Source organism: Camarhynchus parvulus, chromosome 2 (assembly GCF_901933205.1).
Source record: "Camarhynchus parvulus chromosome 2, STF_HiC, whole genome shotgun sequence".
In the NCBI taxonomy this organism is placed as follows: domain Eukaryota; kingdom Metazoa; phylum Chordata; class Aves; order Passeriformes; family Thraupidae; genus Camarhynchus; species Camarhynchus parvulus.
In genome coordinates, this window is record NC_044572.1 from 151,323,981 (window position 1) to 151,342,037 (window position 18,057).

Sequence of the window (18,057 nt, forward strand, 5' to 3'; positions counted from 1 at the left end):
TCCCACAGGTGTAACCCTGACCTGTGCATCCCCTGTGCCCTCCTGTGCATGCAGCACCTGCCCCTGCCTGCTGCCAGCTCCTCAGCTCTGTTTGGGGTGTGACTTCTGGGGTGTTCCCCTGGTATCCTTCACCCTTTAGATCGGGGCTGAGTCAGACCAGGGTGATTTTAGCTTTAGATTGACCAGTGTTAGATTTTTGTCTCTGTGTGCTTTAACCACTGAGTGAGCTTTGCCCACAAACCTTGTTGTGCTTTTGCTTTTATTTCAAACCTCCTTTTGCTGGTGCCACCTTAAAACCCTTAAAAGCTGCTCTCAAAACTCTCAAACAGGAGAGGCCTGGGAGCAGCAGAGGAAGAGCAGGGAATGTTTCCCGAGGGAGAATGTGCAGACAGAAATATTGGCCAGGGCTGGAGCTGCCAAGGAGCATGTCAGGAGCTGCCAGGATGGACTGGGCATCAAGGAATCATGGAATGGTTGGGTTGGATGGAAAAGCCTCTGAGCCCAGCAGGCCCAGCACTGCTCATGGCACTGCCAAGGCCACCCCAGACCATGTCCCCAAGTGCCACATACACACATCTGTTAAATCCCCCCAGGGATGGGGACTCCAGCTCTGCCTGGGGCAGCTGTGCCAGGGCTGCACAGCCCTTTCCAGGAAGGAATTTCCCGAATATCCACCCTAAACCTCCCGTCAGCCTCAGGAAACAGGACCCAACCTCACCTGGCTGCCTCCTGCAGTCCTGCTGGGGTCTCTCCCTGAGCCTTCTTGTCCCCTGGCTGTCCTCAGCCCTGGTGGCACCTGACCCCAGCTGGAACGTGGTGGGGACAGCAGGACACCCTGGGATGGAGCCAGAGCCGTGGGAGATGAACAAGACAATTTATTAACAGCAGGACCAGGATGGGGCCTCGGCCACGCAGGGAGGGCAGGGGGGTCTGGGGGTGCCACAGGCGGGGCTGTGGCAGGGGGGTGGGGACAGGCAGGTGGCAATGGGCAGGGCTGGTGGCCTGGGGAGGGTCTGGGAGTGTCTCCACATGAGGACAGTGGCTCAGAGCAGGAGGGTCTGAGGGTGCCACAGGCTCAGGGGGTCTGGGGACAGACAGGGACAGTGGCTCGAGGGGTTCTGGTGGTACATCCACGTGGGAACGGTGCCTCGGGGATGTCTGGAGGTGCCACAGGTGGCACAGGGGGGCTGGGGTGGGGACAGGCAGGGACAGTGGCTCGGGGGTCTGCAGTGCTGCTGGCACTGCCCCTGCCTGTGCAGCCGGAGTGGTGACAGGGAGGGGACAGCGTGGTGGGGACAGGACAGGACAGAGGGGGTTCCAAAGTGCTTCCAGTCCGCGTTCAACGCAACGGGGTGGGGGGGGAGAATCGTATTCACAGCGGGGAGGAGCAGGGGGCCGGGGGGGCTGTGCCAGCCCCGCACCAGCGAGCCCCCGCGGGGCAGGAACCGCCGGGGAACGCGATGAGAACGGCGACAAAACCGGCTACGGGGAGGGGATCCCGACCGGGGCGGGGCCGCGGGGAGCGGCGGGGCTGGGCAGGGGCAGCGGCTACTCCTTGGCCCGGCCGATGATGGCGAGGATGTAGAGGAAGATGTTGATGATGTCGGTGTAGAGGTTGAGCGCGGCGAAGATGTACTCCTCGGGGCTCAGCGCCAGCTGCTTGTTGCCCAGGATCAGCTGCGTGTCCACCGCCAGGAACTGCGGGACGGGGCAGTGTCAGGGGCGGTAGGAACCAGCGGGTCCCATAAACCCCCCAATCCCAAACCGGCCAGGCACACCCTGCACCCTCCAACCTGTGTGTCCATCACCAGGAACTGCAGGATGGGGCAGTGAGGGGAGCAGGAGGAACCAGCAGGTCCCACAAATCCCCCAATCCCAAACCAGCCAAGCACACCCTGCACCCTCCACCCCAACCCACACCCTGCGTGTCCACTGCCAGGAACTGCGGGACAGGGCAGTGTCAGGGACAGGAAGAACCAGCAGGTCCCATAAATCCCCTCAATCCCAAACCAGCTGGGCACCCCAACCCACACCCTGCGTGTCCACAGCCAGGAACTGCGGGACAGGGCAGTGTGGGAGGCAGGAAGAACCAGCAGGTCCCATAAATCCCCTCAATCCCAAACCAGACACCCCGAGCACACCCTGCGTGTCCACTGCCAGGAACTGCGGGACAGGGCAGTGTGGGAGGCAGGAAGAACCAGCAGGTCCCATAAATCCCCTCAATCCCAAACCAGACACCCCGAGCACACCCTGCGTGTCCCCACCGAGCCGGAGCACCCAGGGGTGCTGGTGGCACTGCCCCCCCCCCAGCAGCTGGGGGTCCCGGCCCCCCGACTCACGCAGGTGAAGAGCAGGGCCCCCAGCGAGGCGTAGACGATGTCCACGATGCGGTTCCGGATGAAGATGCAGAGGATGGAGAAGAGCACGAGCACGACCAGGCAGATGATGAGCACGCCCCGGCACGAGGTGAAGTCGTACTTGGTCTGTGGGGAGGGGGATTGGGGGGGATCAGAGCCCGGGGTGGAGCCCCCAGAGCCAGCAGGGAGCTCAGAGGGAGGGCTCAGCACCCCGCTCAGATCCCACAGACGCAGCAGGGAGCTGGGGGGGGCTGTACACCCCATCTGGAGTCCAAAGGCTTATGAGAGGAGATCCCACAGCCCCCCAGGAGCCCAGCAGGGAGTCACTGGGGTGTTGTAGCCCCAGTTTGGAGCCCCCCAGGCAGGAGCAGGGGCAGCCCTGGCACTGACCTGCAGGGAGAAGATGACCACGGTGAAGCAGACGACGACGGTGATGCCGACAGCCATGATGACAGCCTCGGTGTCATAGAAGCTGGCGATCATCCCCACCATGTAGGACAGGCTGACAGTCAGGATGGACTAGCAAGGCAAGGGAGGAACCCATCAGGCCTGTCTGCCCAGCCTGGCATCCCCAAATACGCCCTGTGCCCCCTGGCTCAGCATCCCTCAACCCTCTGTGTGCCCCTGGCTTGGCACCCCCAAACCAAACCCCACCATGGCACCCCCAAACCTTCCATGGAACCCCCGCCCAGCACCCTTAAACCCTCTGTGTGCCCCTGGCTCAGCATCTCCAAACCTGCCCCACCAAGTGCCCCCACCATGGCACCCCCAAACCTTCCCCGTGCCCCCAGCCCAGCACCCTTAAACCCTCTGTGTGCCCCTGGCTCAGCACGACCAAACCTGCCCTGTCACCCCACACAGCTCCAATCCTGCCCTTACATCTCCGTGGTACAGCACCCCAAATCTGCTCTCCCAGCCTGGCACCTCCAAACCCTCTGTGTGCTCCCTGGATCAGCGACCCCAAACCCACCCCACCGTGACACCCCCAAACCTTCCCCGTGCCCCCAGCCCAGCACCCTTAAACCCTCTGTGTGCTCCTAGCTCAACACCCCCAAACCTGCCCCAACACCCCATCCAGCTCCAAATCTGCCCCAACACCTCTGTGGTGCAGCACCCCAAATCTGCCCCCTAACCCTGGCACCCCTAAACCCTCTGTGTTCCTAGCTCAGCACTCCCAAACCCACCCCACCGTGGCACCCCCAAACCTTTCACATGCCCCAATCCAAGCACCCCTAAACCCTCTGTGTGCCCCTGGCTCAGCACCCCCAAACCCACCCCACCGTGGCACCCCAAACCCTCCATGTGCCCCCAGCCCGGCACCCTTAACCCTTGCCATGCCGTGCCCCTGGCCCAGGATGCCCCAACTCCCCAGGCCCAGCCAGCTGTGCCCCTGGCCCACCAGGGACACGAGGTTCCAGGGGTGCTTGCGGCGGAAGTCGCCGCAGCAGCTGAGGACGATGAGGGAGATGAAGAACACGGCGTAGGACACGTAGTACGTCCACACGTTGCGCTGCACGAAGCCCCGCACGCCTTTGACGAAGGTGAAGACGGTCACGAAGGCGAAGGTGACGGTCAGCTGCAGCGTGAGCACCAGGAAGACCTGGGGACGGGGGGCAGGGTCACAGGGAGCCCCCCAATGCCCTGTACCCCGCCCCGAGCCCCCCGTGTCCCACCTTGCGGATGAAGGCCTGCCGGATGCTCTTGTCATCCCAGTGCGCTGATGGGAAGTCCTGGTTGTCATAGTAGGAGGGGGGCCCGTCCTCGTGGTAGGTGCTGTGCAGGGGGGCTGTGGGGAGGAGGGCACACTGCTCGGGGGGGGTCCCAGGAGCCACGGGGAGTGTCCCCCAAAGCCAGGTGTCACAGCTGGCACGGCTCTGGGCAGTGTCCCCCCCTCTCAGGATCATGGCCACTGCCATCCCCAGTGGGCACAGTCCCCCAGGACATGAAGGACAGCAGTCAGGAGCCACGGGGAGTGGCTCACAAAGCCAGGTGTCACAGCTGGCACGGCTCTGGGCAGTGTCCCCCCCTCTCAGGATCATGGCCACTGCCATCCCCAGTGGGCACAGTCCCCCAGGACATGAAGGACAGCAGTCAGGAGCCACGGGGAGTGGCTCACAAAGCCAGGTGTCACAGCTGGCACAGCTCTGGGCAGTGTCCCCCCGTCCCAGGGTCACAGCCAGTGCCATCCCTGGTGGGCACGGTCCCCAGCATCTGTGGGACAGCAGCCAGGAGCCATGGGGAGTGGCTCACAAAGCCAGATGTCACAGCTGGCATGGCTCTGGGTAGTGTCCCCCCTCCCAGGGTCATGGCCAGTGCCATACCCTGTGGGCACAGTCCCCCAGCTGCCCCCCAAGATGTGTGGGACAGCAGCCAGAAGCCACAGGGGGGTCCCTGCTGCCCCACTTGGGCCCCCTGAGCTGCCAGACGCCCCCCACCACTGTCTGCACTGCTCCCCCTCTAAGGGAGCCCCCCGAGGCTGCCCTCGCTGCCCAAACCCAGGGGCTGCCCTGCCCCACACACCTGAAGCCCCCAGCCCCAGACAGGAGCCCAGGTGTGTCACACGTCCCCATCAGGCAGCCAGGAGGGTCCCCCAGCCCATTTGGAGCCCCCCACCCCCCGTTTTCCTGGTACTTACAGTCCTGGTCTCCGGGGACCATGGGTTGGGGCTGGGCATAGGGCGGCTGGCCATAGGGGCCCTGGGGGTAGGGCCCGGGCGGGGGGTACGGCCCGGGGGAGTACGGCCCGGCGGGGGGGTAGGGCCCCGGCGGCGGGTACGGCCCCGGCCCCTGCGTGAAGCCCGGCTGCGGGTAGGGCGTGGGGCCAAACTGGGGCTGTGGGTACGGGGCCACGGGGTACGGGGGCTGGGGGTAGGCTGGAGGGGCTGTGGGCGGCTGCTGGCCCCCGAAGCCGTCGCTCGTCACCAGGAAACTCTTCTCGTGGGACATGGTGGCGTGCAGGCTGCGGCCGCCTTGGTGCTGTGGGGAGGGGACAGGGGGTTAGAGATGGTGGCATTGTCCCCCCCCCACGGCTGCCACCCACCGCATCGTCACCCCCCACAGCCATCGTCCCTCCCAGTCATCACCCAGGACAGCCATCAGCCCCTCATGGCTGTCCCCCCCACTGCCATCACCCTGTCCTCAGCAGCCGCGCACGGCCATCACCCTGCCACAGCTGTCACCCCCTTCCTCATCACCCCCACAGCCATCAAACCCGCCATGGCCATCATCAGTCTCCCATGGTCATCACCCCCCATGGCCATCATCAGCCCTCCACAGCCATCACCCCCAACATGGTCATCAGCCCCCCAAGGCCATCAGCCCCCCCATGGCCATAAAACCCCCCATGGCCATAAAACCCCCCATGGCCATCAGCCCCCCCGCCCATGGCCATCAGCCCCCGCCACGGCCATCAGCCCCCCCATGGCCATAAAACCCCCCATGGCCATCAGCCCCCCCATGGCCATCATCCTCCCAAAGCCATCAGCCCCCCCTGGCCACCTGGGAGATGCCCGGGATGGGGCTCCCTCCCTCGGGGACACCCGGGATGGGGATCCCTCACTTGGGGAACACATGAGATGGGGGTCCCACACTCAGCGGATGCCTTGGGACGGGAGATGCCCCGCTATGGGGGTTCCTCACTCAGAGATGGCTGGGATGGGGGTCCCTCACTCGGGGGATGCCCGGGATGGGGGTCCCTCAATCAGGGATGCCCGGGATGGGGGTTCCCTCCATCGCGGGTTGCCCGGGATGGGAGTCCCTCACTCGGGGGATGCCCGGGATGGGGGTGCCTCACTCGGGGATGCCCCAGGATGGGGGTCCCTCACTCGGGGGATATCACGGGATGGGGGTCCCTCTCTCGGGGGATGCCCTGGGATGGGGGTCCCTCTCTCGGGGGATGCCCCGGGATGGGGGTCCCTCACTCGGAAATGGCTGGGATGGGGGTCCCACACTCGGGGATGCCCCGGGATGGGGGTCCTTCGCTCGGGGATTGCCCGGGATGGGGGTCCCTCACTCGGGGATGCCCCGGGATGGGGGTCCCTCACTCGGGGGATATCACGGGATGGGGGTCCCTCTCTCGGGGGATGCCCTGGGATGGGGGTCCCTCTCTCGGGGGATGCCCCGGGATGGGGGTCCCTCGCTCGGGGATTGCCCGGGATGAGCATCCTGCACTCGGAGACACCCGGGATGGGGGTCCCGCCATCGGGGGGTCCCATCCTGCTCCCCCCACCGCGGTGCCCGCACAAGATGGCGGCGGCGAGGCCGTTGCCATGGCAACAGCCCCGGGGCTGGGATCGCTGTGCGGGACCGGGTGCGGGTCGGGGACTCGGCCGCGGCCACGGAGTGCGGGGCTGGGGATCGCCGTGTGGGATCGGTTCCTGCCGCGATTACCGGCAGCGGTGCGGGGGAGCCCCGGCGCTGCTTCAGTGCCCCCTTGGGCCGTCACCGCGAGCGGCGGCGTCCTGCCAGGCCCGTGCCCAGGCCCGGCCTCGGCCGCGGCCCCACCGCATCGAGCCGGGCGGGCTCCACCGCAGCCCCGGGGCCGCCCCCGCTCCCGGAGCCCGGTTACAAAACCGTGCGGTGCGGGAGCGGCGGCTGCGCCCTAGGCGGGGATCGCGCACCCGGCGGTGCGGGACCGGCACCGGTACCCGTGCGGGCTCGCTGCCGGTGCCGCAGCCTGGCAGGCGGCGGTGCCCAAGCGGTTCCGCCGCTGTTCCGGTGCCGCAGCGGCCCCGGCCCGGCCAACGGGCAGCGCCGGCCGGTGGCGCAACCACGGCGGCCGCGTGACGGCCCCGCGCCCCGGGCGGGCGGCGGGACGGGGGGCCCGGCCTGCGGCGCCGCGGGGGCGGCACCGACAAGGGCGGGGGGCGCATTTCGGGCCCGAGCGGCTTCCCGGGGTGTGTAGGGCACGGGAGACACCCTGAACGGGGTCAGGGGCCGCGGGGTGCGCCCCACACGGGGGCACGGGGGGCACCCCGAGCGGCGGCCACGGGGTGCGGGCGCTGTGGGATCGCAAGGTGCGGGGGGCGTCCGCACCCCGGATTGCGGGGATGCGGGGGGGCCGCATCACGGGGTGCGGGGGTGCCCACAGCACGGCGTGCGGGGGGCGCGGGGGAGCCGGCAGCGCGGCGTGCGGGGAGCGCAGGGATGCCCACAGCCCGGCGGGCGGGGTTGCGGGGGTGCAGGTGCTCCCGCATCACGGGTTGCGGGGGTGCCGCCGCCCCCCCCCGGTTCTCTCCGAGTCCCGTAAGCCGCTTTGCCCTGACGCTCGGTAAAGCCCCGGCGCGGCCTATTTACGGCAGCAGCGAGCCTAATCCCCGAGCGCTGCCGCGGGGGGAGCGGCCGGGAGACCCCCGCCGTGCCCGCGGCCGCGGGGTCCCGCTCGGCCGCGCTACCCCCGCCGCGCTACCCCCGCACCGAACCCGTGCGCTGCGGTCTGCGGCAGCGGGAAGCGGCGGAGGGAACCGCGCTCGGGGGCGCCTCCAGAGCTTTCGCACTCCGCACCCTCAGCTCGCCGCCCGCACCCCCGCCCGAGCCCCAGACCCCCCGATCCCCCGCGCCCCCCGCTCACCGGCCGGGCCGAGCTGCGCGGGGTCCGCTCGCTGCGCGCCGGGCGGGGCGGGGCTTTGCAGGAGGCGGAGACTGGGCGGGGCCCGGCCCGCTAATGCTGCGTAGGCCACAGGGCGAGGGGCGGGGCCTATTTGGGGGTGGGGCCATGGGGCCGCGCCGCAGAGCGCCCCCTGGTGGCGGCAGCGCGCACTCGTCGCGGGCGGCCTCGGCCCCGCCGCGTCACGCGTGGGGACGGTCACGCGCCAGCGGTGACGCGCAAGGGACAGCCACCACGTGTCCCCTTGTCACCCCTGGGGATGGCCCCTGCGCCTACGTCATTCTCATGTAACTCTGTGGGGCTTTATCGGTGTCCCCTTGTTGCATCTGGGGTCAGTTCCACGTCCTCTGGTCACTCGTAGGGGTGGTCAGGAGTCCCCCGGTGTCTCGCAAGGGACAGCCACATGTCCCCCTTCACCCCTGGTCACTCAGGATGGCCAGTCACTTGTCCCCCTGTCTCCCCCGGGGATGGCCCGTGCGCCTATGTTATTGTCGTGTACCTCTGTGGGGACATTTCCGTGTCCTCTTCTCGTGTCTGGGGTCAGTTCCCTGTCCCCTGGTCACTCGTGGGGCTGGTCACGCGCCCGCGGTGACGCGTAAGGGACAGCCACGTGTCATCCTGTCCCCCTGTCACCCCTGGGCATGGCCCGTGCGCCTGTGTCATTCTTGTGTACCCCCTGGAGCTTATTCCGTATCCCCTATCGCCTCTGGGGTCAGTTCTATGACCCCCGGTCACTCGCGGGGGTGGTGAGGAGTCTCCCGGTGACTTGCAAGGGACAGCCCGCGTCCCCCTGTCGCCCCTGGGGATGGCCCGTGTGCCTACGTCATTCTCGTGTACCCCCTGTGGGGCTTATTCCGTGTCCCTTTGTTGCGACTGGGGTCAGTTCCGTGTCCTGTGGTCACGCGTGGGGCTGGTCACGGGTCCCCTGGTCATGCACAAGGGACAGCCACATGTCCCCCTGTCGCCCGTGTGGCTGGCCCCGTGTCCCTGTGTCATTTTCGAGGACGGACCCGCGCACCCGTCATCCGTGGGGCTTTTTCCGTGTCCTCTCGCCACATCTGGTGTCGGTTCCGTGTCCCCTGGTCACTCGTGGGGCCAGTCATGCCCGTGTACCCCTGTCACCCGAGGCGCTTTTTCCGCGTCCCCTCGCCACATCTGGGGCCAGTTCCGTGTTGCTGGTCACGCGTGGGGCCGGTCACGCACAAGGGACAGTCGCTTGTCACCCGTGGTGCTGGTCCCGTGTCCCGCGTCCGGCCGGTCTCGCAGTCCGGTCCCCCTCCGCGGGACAGCCCGGCGTCCCCGTGTCCCGCGTGGGGGCTGTCCCGTGTCCCCACCCCGGTCCCGCCCCCCGCCCTTCCCCTTCCCGTTTTGGTCCCGTTTCGGTTTCGGTTCTTGGCCGGGGCGGAGCCTCGCAGCGTCCGGTGCGTGGGGGGGGCCTGCCCCGCGGGGTGGGGGGGCCCTGCCGGGGGGTGTGGGACCCCACGGGGCTGGGGGGGGCCCGGGCCGATCGGGGGGTCCCGTTCCGGTGCGTGGGGGGCCCTGCCGGGGGGTGTGGGGGGGGCCCTGCGGGGGCTGTGGGACCCCCACGGGGCTGGGGAGGCCCGGGGCGATCGGGGGGTCCCGCCCTGAGGTGGGGGTCCCTGCCTGTGGCTCCAGGGGGGTCCCGCCCTGCAGACCCGGGCCCGGGGGGACCCTCGGTACGAGGGGGGCACGGACGAGGAGTTTGGGGAGGGGGCTTGGGGTCACGGGGGGTCCCAGCGGATTGGGGGGGGAGGGGGCGTGAAGGAACCCAGCCCCACACGTGTGTGTGTCCCAGGATGGCCGGGGGGGTGCTGGAGGTGCGGGGGGTGCCCCCCGACGCCCCCGAGGAGCTGCTGGTGCTGTACTTCGAGAGCCGGCGGCGCTCGGGCGGGGGGCCCGTGCAGAGCTGCCAGCGCCTCGGGCCCCTCCTCTTCCTCACCTTCGAGGACCCCCAGGGTAAGCGCGGGCAGGGGGGCGCGTCCCGCTTCCAGCTGGGAGCACTGCGGCGGGATTTGGGGGTCTCGGGTCCACTGGGAGCACTGGGGTGGGATTTGGGGGTCTAGGTTCCACTGGGAGCACTGGGGTGGGATTTGGGGGTCTTGGGAGCACTGGGGTGGGATTTGGGGGTCTCGGTTCCACTGGGAGCACTGCGGCGGGATTTGGGGGTCTTGGGAGCACTGTGGCGGGATTTGGGGGTCTCAGTTCTGCTGGGGACACTGCGGTGGGATTTGGGGGTCTCAGTTCCACTGGGAGCACTGGGATGGGATTTGGGGGTCTCAGTCCCATTTGGGAGCACTGGGGTGGGATTTGGGGGTGGGTCACAGCCCCACTGGGAGCACTGGGATGGGGTGTGGGGGTTCCCATCTCACTGGGATAGGGTCAGGGGGTTCCCATTCCCACTGGGAGTGCTGGGATAGGGTGTGGGGGTTCCCAGCCCCACTGGGATGGGGTGTGGGGGTTCCCATCTCACTGGGATGGGGTGCGGGGGTTCCCAGCCCCACTGGGATGGGCTGTGGGGGTTCCCATCTCACTGGGATGGGGTGTGGGGGTTCCCAGCCCCACTGGGAGCACTGGTGAGCAGTGCTGTGCCCCCGGGGGGTGCCGGGGTGCTGGGTGAGCCCCCAGTGACCCTGGCTTCCCTCCCCAGATGCACAGAACGTGTTGGCCCACGGCAGCCACAGGCTCGGGGGGGCCAAGCTGGGGGTGCGCCCGGCCCCCCCCTGGGACCCCTTCCACCTGCTCCTGCGGGGTCTGGAGCCCGGGACGCCCTCTGGACACCTGGGGACCCTGCTGGGGGTGTCCCCTGGCACTGTCACCCTGTGCCAGGGCTCGGTGCCCGGCTGGAGCCTGCTGCGGCTGCAGGAGCCCCTGAGCACCCCAGGTGGGACTGGGGACATTGGGGGGCACCAGGGGATGAGGGGAGTGTCTGGGGTGGTGGGGTGGGGGTGTGGAGGGCAGAGGGGATGGGATGGAGCCGCCAGGGGCTTGGAGGGCAGTGAGGTGGGGATACAGGGGCTGGGGTGACTGGTGAGAGGTGGGGGAACAGTGGTGCCAGGGGTGGGAGCATTGGGGGGACAGGGGGCTGATGGTCTTGGGGGTCTGGGGGGGACACCAGGGTGATGTTTTGGGGCACGGGTTCTGCCGGGTGCCTTGGTGCCAGGGGTGGGAGTATTGGGGGAGCAGGGGGCTGATGGGCTGGTGGGGGGTCTGGGAGCATCGAGGTGGTGTTTTGGGGCATGGGTTCTGCCGGGCACCCAGCCCCCGGGCATGACAGCACCATGGGGGCGGTGGCAGGGTCATGGTGGGGGCGGTGGCAGGGCCATGGTGGGGGCGGTGACACAGCCATGGTGGGAACAGTGGCAGGGCCATGCTGGGGGCGGTGACACAGCCATGGTGGGGGCGGTGGCAAGGCCATGGTGGGGGCGGTGGCAAGGCCATGGTGGGGGCAGTGACACAGCCATGGTGGGGGCAGTGGCACAGCCATGGTGGGGGCAGTGGCACGGTCATGGTGGGGGCAGTGACACAGCCATGGTGGGGGCGGTGACATGGCCATGGTGGGGGGCGGTGGCACAGCAAGGTGGGGGGTGGTGGCAGGGGCCATGGTGGGGGCGGTGACACGGCCATGGTGGGGGCGGTGACACAGCCATGGTGGGGGCGGTGGCACAGCCATGGTGGGGGCGGTGGCAGGGCCATGGTGGGGGCGGTGGCACGGCCATGGTGGGGGCGGTGACACAGCCATGGTGGGGGCGGTGGCACAGCAAGGTGGGGGCGGTGGCAGGGCCATGGTGGGGGCAGTGGCACAGCCATGGTGGGGGCAGTGACACGGCCATGGTGGGGGCAGTGACACGGCCATGGTGGGGGCGGTGGCACAGCAAGGTGGGGGGTGGTGGCAGGGCCATGGTGGGGGCGGTGACACGGCCATGGTGGGGGCAGTGACACAGCCATGGTGGGGGCGGTGGCACAGCCATGGTGGGGGCGGTGGCAGGGCCATGGTGGGGGCAGTAGCACAGCCATGGTGAGGGCGGTGGCACGGCCACGGTTGGGGCAGTGACACGGCCATGGTGGGGGCGGTGGCACAGCAAGGTGGGGGCGGTGGCAGGGCCATGGTGGGGGCAGTGACACAGCCATGGTGGGGGCGGTGACACAGCCATGGTTGGGGCAGTGGCACAGCCATGGTGGGGGCGGTGGCACAGCCATGGTGGGGGCGGTGGCAGGGCCATGGTGGGGGCAGTGGCACAGCCATGGTGAGGGCGGTGGCACGGCCACGGTTGGGGCAGTGACACAGCCATGGGGGCGCGGTGACACGGCCATGGGGACACGGTGCCAGCGCTGCCCGTGCCGCAGAGCTGGCGTCGGCGGAGCAGCGGGCACGGCGGCGGGGGCTGGCGCTGCTGAGGGTGCCACGGAGCCCCGCGGTGCTGGTGAGGGCAGCGGGGCTGGTGCTGGGCCGGGACCTGCTCGAGCTCTACTTTGAGAACCGGCGCAGCGGCGGCGGCCACGTCAGCGACGTGCAGGTGCTGCCAGGGGGGCGCGGGGCCATCGTCACCTTCCAGGAGCCGGCAGGTGAGGGCATGGTGCCAGGGAACCAGGGCAGATTGCACAGGGACAGGGTGATCATGGGGGCACGGGAATGGGGTGCCAAGGTGGGCACTGTGCCCTCGGTGTGGAATGGAGTGGTGAGGTGGGCACGGTGCCATTTGTATGGGAACAGGGTGATCGTGGGGGCATGGGAATGGCGTGGTGAGGTGGGCACAGTGCCTTCAGTGTGGAAAAGGGTGGTGAGGTGGGCACAGTGCCATTTGCACAGGAACAGGGTGATCATGGGGGCAGGGCAGTGGGGTGCCAAGGTGGGCACAGTGCCATTTGCACAGGAACAGGGTGATCATGGGGGCAGGGCAGTGGGGTGCCAAGATGGGCACAGTGCCATTTGCACAGGAACAGGGTGATCATGGGAGCACAGGGAGCCGCTCTATGCCACCAGCTGCCTGTCCCTTTGTCCCCACAGCTGCAGAGCGGGTGCTGCAGAGGCCACACCGGCTGCAGGACATGGTGCTGGAGCTCACCCCCCACTTTCCCTTCCTGGAGCTGCTGGAGGAGAACGCGGACGTGCCCCTGGACACTGTCCCTGCTCCGGACAGGGCCTCTCTTCCTGACATGGAGCCCCTGCTGGTCAGGGAGCCCTTGCTGGACACAGATTGCCTGCCGGACCCAGTGCCAACCTCAGACCCCACCGTGGCACACACAAACCCCCCACCGGACACAGCACCAGCCCCGGCAGCACCAACATCACACCCAGGGCTGGGGCAGACCTCAGCTGCCTTCCCCAGCAGGGACAAGGACACAGAGGGGCTCAGGGCCGTGCCCAGCCAGGCCCAGCCCCCCCGGCCCGTGTCGGTGGTGGTGCCGGAGCCGGTGTCGGCGGCGCCGGTGCAGGACGAGGCGCTGGTGCCAGCGGAGCCGGGAGCCGTGCGCTACCTGCAGCAGCACTACCAGGACGTGCTCAGCAGCGTCCCCGAAGTGTCCCTGCTGCCACTGGAGGGGGGGGACATCTCTGGGTTCCGGGTGAGCTGCAGGCAGGGGGAGGAGAAGTCACGGAATTCACAGAACGGCTAGGTTGGAAGAGAGCTTAAAGATTATCGAGTGCAGGGGTGTGGGCAGGTGCAGACAGGTGTGGGCAGGTGCAAGCAGCAGTGCAGGGAGGTGTGGGCAGGTACAGACAGGTACAGGCAGCAGTGCAGGCAGGTGTGGGCAGGTGCAGACAGGTAAAGGCAGGGATGTGGGCAGGTACAGACAGGTACAGGCAGCAGTGCAGGTAGGTGTGGGCAGGTGCAGACAGGTAAAGGCAGGGATGTGGGCAGGTACAGACAGGTACAGGCAGCAGTGCAGGTAGGTGTGGGCAGGTGCAGGTAGGTATGGGCAGGTACAGACAGGTACAGGTAGTGCAGGTAGGTGTGGGCAGGTACAGACAGGTACAGGCAGCAGTGCAGGTAGGTATGGGCAGGTACAGACAGGTACAGGTAGCAGTGCAGGTAGGTGTGGGCAGGTGCAGGCTGCAGTGCAGGCAGGTGTGGACAGGTGCAGACAGGTGTGAGCAGGTGCAGGCAGGTGTGGGCAGGTACAGGCAGGGATGTGGGCAGAGGTCTCTGCTGCACTCCCATCTCCCCATGCTCACAGCACATCCTGTTGCCAGGGGTTGCCAGCCCCATGGTGCTGCCCACGCTGCCTGCAGGTGAGTGGGGAGCTGGGCAGGCGCTGGTGCCCAGGTGCTGACCCTTTGCCCATCTGCTGACAGGTGAGCGGGGAGCCGGGCCGGTGCCAGGCCGTGGCGGATTTCCTGCAGAGCCTGCTGGACTCTGTGGCCTCGCACCCCACAACCCTGCGCTTCCCCGGCGTTGCCCGCTTCCTGCGGGACCTGGCTGGGCAGAGCCTCCTGCAGCAGCTGGAGAGCCGCTTCCAGTGCGTCATCCAGCTGGACGGTGAACCCTGGAGCCCTCCAGATCCCCAGGTGCAGCCTCGTGGGGAGGGAGGGGTCTGGCAAGCAGGTGCTGTTGTGTTGGTCCCTGCTGTGCAGCATTGGTGATGCTGCCCCTTGATGCCCACAGCTGGAGCTGGAGGAGCTGCTGCCCCCAAGCAGGGAGCCCCAGCCACACTCCCGGCACCATGACCTGCCTGAGGGCCACAATGCCGCTGCTGATGGTGATGGTGATGGTGGTGACCACGGCTTCCATTCCAGCGCAGGTGAGGGGTGAGGGTGCCACTTTGGTGCCTGCTCTGTGGGTGCTGCAGTGGGATGAGGGGGCCATGGGTGCTGGTCCTCCCCCAGGACATGGTGGGGGGGCCTCACAGCTGACACCCCGCTGCTCCCACAGAGGAGATCAAGGAGGTGCTGGCAGCACTGCGCCCGAGCAACGCCGATGGCCGTGACAGCCCTGACCCGTGGCCTGACACCGTCCCTGGTGACGAGTGGGATCCCAACGCCGCGTTCATCTGTGCGGCCGGTGGCGATGGTGCCAAGGAGCTGCTGTCAGACAATGGCGTGGAGGAGGAGGAGGAGGAGGTGCAGATGGCTCTGGCCATCCAGTACTCCATGGACCATGCGAGGCACGAGCAGGAGGAGCTGGCGCGCGCCACCGCTCTGTCCCTGCGCTCCTACAGCCGTGAGCAGGAGCAGGAGCAGGCCCGGGAGGATGCCAGGCTGCTGGCCGCGCTGGAGGCCTCGCTGGAGGAGGTGCTGCTGGCGGCGGGCGGTGCGGGTGACGCTGTTCTGCTCCTCCGAGCGGGACGCCTCGGCGGTGGCGCGGGAGCTGGAGCGGGCGCTGGCGGGGCGGCTGCAGGTGCAGGACGTGGCGAGTGAGCGGCTGCAGGCGCTGCCGGCTGCCGGCCGCTGTGCCCTGGCCCTGCTGCGGTGCCGGCACGCCGTGCAGCTCAGCCTGCGCGGTGACACCGCCACGCTGCGCGGCTTCGCCGACTACACGGCCCTGGCTGCCCGAGACCTCAGCTCGCTGCTCCACCGCCTGCCATCGCCAGGGCACGGTGCCACTGCTGCCACTGCTGCCACTGCTGACACCACTGACCCCACTGCCACCACTGCCACCGCGCACTGGGTGCGCTGGGACCCCTCTGGCACTGCTGTCCCCTACGCCCCCGAGGCAGCGGCGCTGCTGGAGCAGGCCTGGTCACGCCAGGAGCGCCGGCTGGATCTGGTGCTGGATGGGCGGCCCTTCACCGTGGATTTGGAGCGCATGGAGGAGTTCGACATCGGCAGCGCCCGCGCTGTACCCGTCTGCCGCAGCCAGCCCCCGCTGGACAGCACCTTCTTCCTGCTCGGTGTGTCTGGGTGCTGTGGGGCCAGCTGTGCCCCTCGCTGCGCCCACGCTCACCGGGGCTTTCTCCAGCAGGGCCAGAGATGGCTGGGCTGGAGGAGGAGGTGCGGCTGATGGCGCTGGCTGAGGACTCGGAGGAGTTCGCTGACACGGTGCGCCATTTCTGCGGCACTCTGGAGGAGCTGCACAGCCAGATCAGCATCGTGCAGGTGGGGCTGGGCATGGGGGACCCCCAGGGTGTCCCCATGGCACAGCAGTGACACAGCGGTGCCCAGCAGGTGCAGAAGCTGATCCATCCAGTGCTGTACAAGCAGTACCAGCTGAAGAAGGGCAGCGTGAAGCGCGCCTGTGCCGCTGGCACCGCCGTGGAGCGCGTCCTCTTCCACGGCACCACCAAGGCCTCCAGCTGTGAGATCTGCCTGCATGGCTTCAACCGCAGCTTCTGCGGGAAGAATGGTGAGCGCCGGGCACCAGGGGTGCCCTTGGTGTGGGAACAGGGCACCAAGGGGGGGCACGGTGCCATCAGCATGGGAACAGGACACCAAGGAGGGGCATGGTGCCATTGGCATGGGTACAGAGTGTCCATGTGGGCATGGCGCTGACAGCATGGGAACAGGGCACTGGGTGCCATTGGTGTGGGAATGGGGTGCCAAGGTGGGCACAGGGCCCTCAGTGTGGGAACAGGGTGGTGAGGTGGGCATGGTGCCATTTGCACAGGAACAGGGTGATCCTGGGGGTATGGGAATGGGGTGCCAAGGTGGGCACAGTGCCTTTGGTGTGGAATGGGGTGGTGAGGTGGGCATGGTGCCATTTGCACAAGAATAGGGTGATCACGGGGGGTGCATGCCAAGGAGGCCGTTGGTGTAGGAATGGGATGTTGATGTGGTCACATTTGCACAGGAATAGAGTGATCAAGGGGGCATGGGAATGCGGTGCCAAGGAGGGCATGGTGCCCTCAGTGTGGAATGGGGTGGTGAGGTGGGCACGGTGCCATTTGCACAGGGACAGGGTGATCATGGGGACATGGGAATGGGATGGTGGCCAAGGTGGCGGTGCCAAGCTGATCATGCTGCCATTTGCACAGGAATAGGTGATCATGGGTGCATGGGAATGGGGTGCCAAGGAGAGCATGGTGCCCTCGGTGTGGAATGGGGTGGTGAGGGGGGCACAGTGCCATTTGCACAGGAACAGGGTGATCATGGGGACATGGGAATGGGGTGCCAAGTTGGGCACAGTGCCATTGGTGTGGGAACAGGGTGGTGAGGTGGCACGGTGCCATTTGCACAGGAACAGGGTGATCCTGGGTGGATGGGAAGGGGTCCCAAGGTGGGCATGTGCCATTGGTGTGGAAAGGGATGGTGAGGTGGGCACAGTGGCATTTGCACAGGAATAGAGTGATCATGGGGTGCATGGGAATGGGGTGCCAAGGTGGGCACGGTGCCAGCAGTGTGGAATTGGGTGGTGAGGTGGGCATGGTGCCATTTGCACAGGAACAGGCTGACCATGGGATGCAGGGGAATGGGGGGCCAAGGTGGGCACGGTGCCCTCGGTGTGGAATTGGGTGCCGATGTGGCCCTGGGGTGCCCATGTGGTCCCAGTGCTGCTGGCACACCCCCTGTGCCCCAGCTGATGCCCATCCCCTCAGCCACACTCTATGGCCACGGTGTTTACTTTGCGGTGCGGGCGGCGATCTCGGCACGGGACCGGTACTCACCCCCCAGCGCCAATGGCACCAAGTTCATCTTCATGGCCAAGGTGCTGACCGGAGAGTTCGCGGCCGGGCAGCCGGGGCTGCGGGCACCCCCTTGCGCGAGGGCTCCGGGGCGCCCCGGCGCTACCACAGCGTGGTGGATGACCCGCGGCAGCCCGACATCTTCGTCATCTTCAACGACACCCAGGCCTACCCCCAGTACCTCATCACCTGCCGCAGCCGCCACGGGGGCCCCCTCTGAGCCCCCCGGCAGGGGCTCTGCTGCAAGGAGCCCTTTTCATCCTCTCGGCGTCCCCTGGCACTGGTGCCAAAGCGGGGGTTACGGTGTCCAGGGGCTCAAGGTGTGCAGGGGTGTTCCTGCCCTGCCCAGGAGCTCACAGTGGGGGGATCCTCACTTGGGGATTCTCCTGGGCACCCTCGAGCCAGGGCAGAAGGTGGGCAGGAGGACTTTGGGTCACCTGTGTGACACCAGTGAAATTCAGAATAAAACTGCAAATAAAATTTGGAATTTTAAATAAATTGGAGCCTTTTGCATGGCTGG

At 67.6% G+C, this 18,057-nt stretch overlaps 2 protein-coding genes across 2 annotated transcripts; one reads left to right on the top strand and one right to left on the bottom strand.

Moving 5' to 3' along the window:
- Positions 1 to 682: 682 nt before the first annotated feature.
- GRINA (glutamate ionotropic receptor NMDA type subunit associated protein 1) lies at positions 683 to 7,987 on the bottom strand. Its single transcript, XM_030970816.1, has 7 exons — positions 7,926 to 7,987; positions 4,993 to 5,332; positions 4,031 to 4,143; positions 3,757 to 3,957; positions 2,748 to 2,876; positions 2,340 to 2,483; positions 683 to 1,698 (listed from the first exon to the last, which is right to left on the bottom strand). The coding sequence occupies exons 2-7, from the start codon at positions 5,300 to 5,302 to the stop codon at positions 1,549 to 1,551; spliced, it is 1,047 nt and encodes a 348-aa protein (XP_030826676.1). The 5' UTR covers positions 5,303 to 5,332; positions 7,926 to 7,987; the 3' UTR covers positions 683 to 1,548.
- Positions 7,988 to 9,062: 1,075 nt separating this feature from the next.
- Positions 9,063 to 17,757, top strand: PARP10 (poly(ADP-ribose) polymerase family member 10). The gene is given in 13 exon segments (XM_030964858.1): positions 9,063 to 9,382; positions 9,778 to 9,938; positions 10,630 to 10,863; positions 12,327 to 12,545; positions 12,988 to 13,544; positions 14,275 to 14,487; positions 14,585 to 14,720; positions 14,852 to 15,333; positions 15,335 to 15,809; positions 15,881 to 16,014; positions 16,084 to 16,261; positions 17,451 to 17,630; positions 17,633 to 17,757. Coding segments are annotated over 13 exon segments (3,414 nt in total).
- Positions 17,758 to 18,057: the final 300 nt, after the last annotated feature.

Excerpts from the sequence above, each read along its gene's own strand:
- GRINA (XM_030970816.1), bottom strand. The coding sequence starts at position 5,302 with ATGTCCCACGAGAAGAGTTTCCTGGTGACGAGCGACGGCTTCGGGGGC. Across the intron at positions 4,144-4,992 it reads GGTCCCCGGAGACCAGGACT|CCCCCCTGCACAGCACCTAC; the intron begins GTAAGTACCAGG and ends TCCTCCCCACAG. Across the intron at positions 2,877-3,756 it reads CCTGGAACCTCGTGTCCCTG|TCCATCCTGACTGTCAGCCT; the intron begins GTGGGCCAGGGG and ends TTGCCTTGCTAG.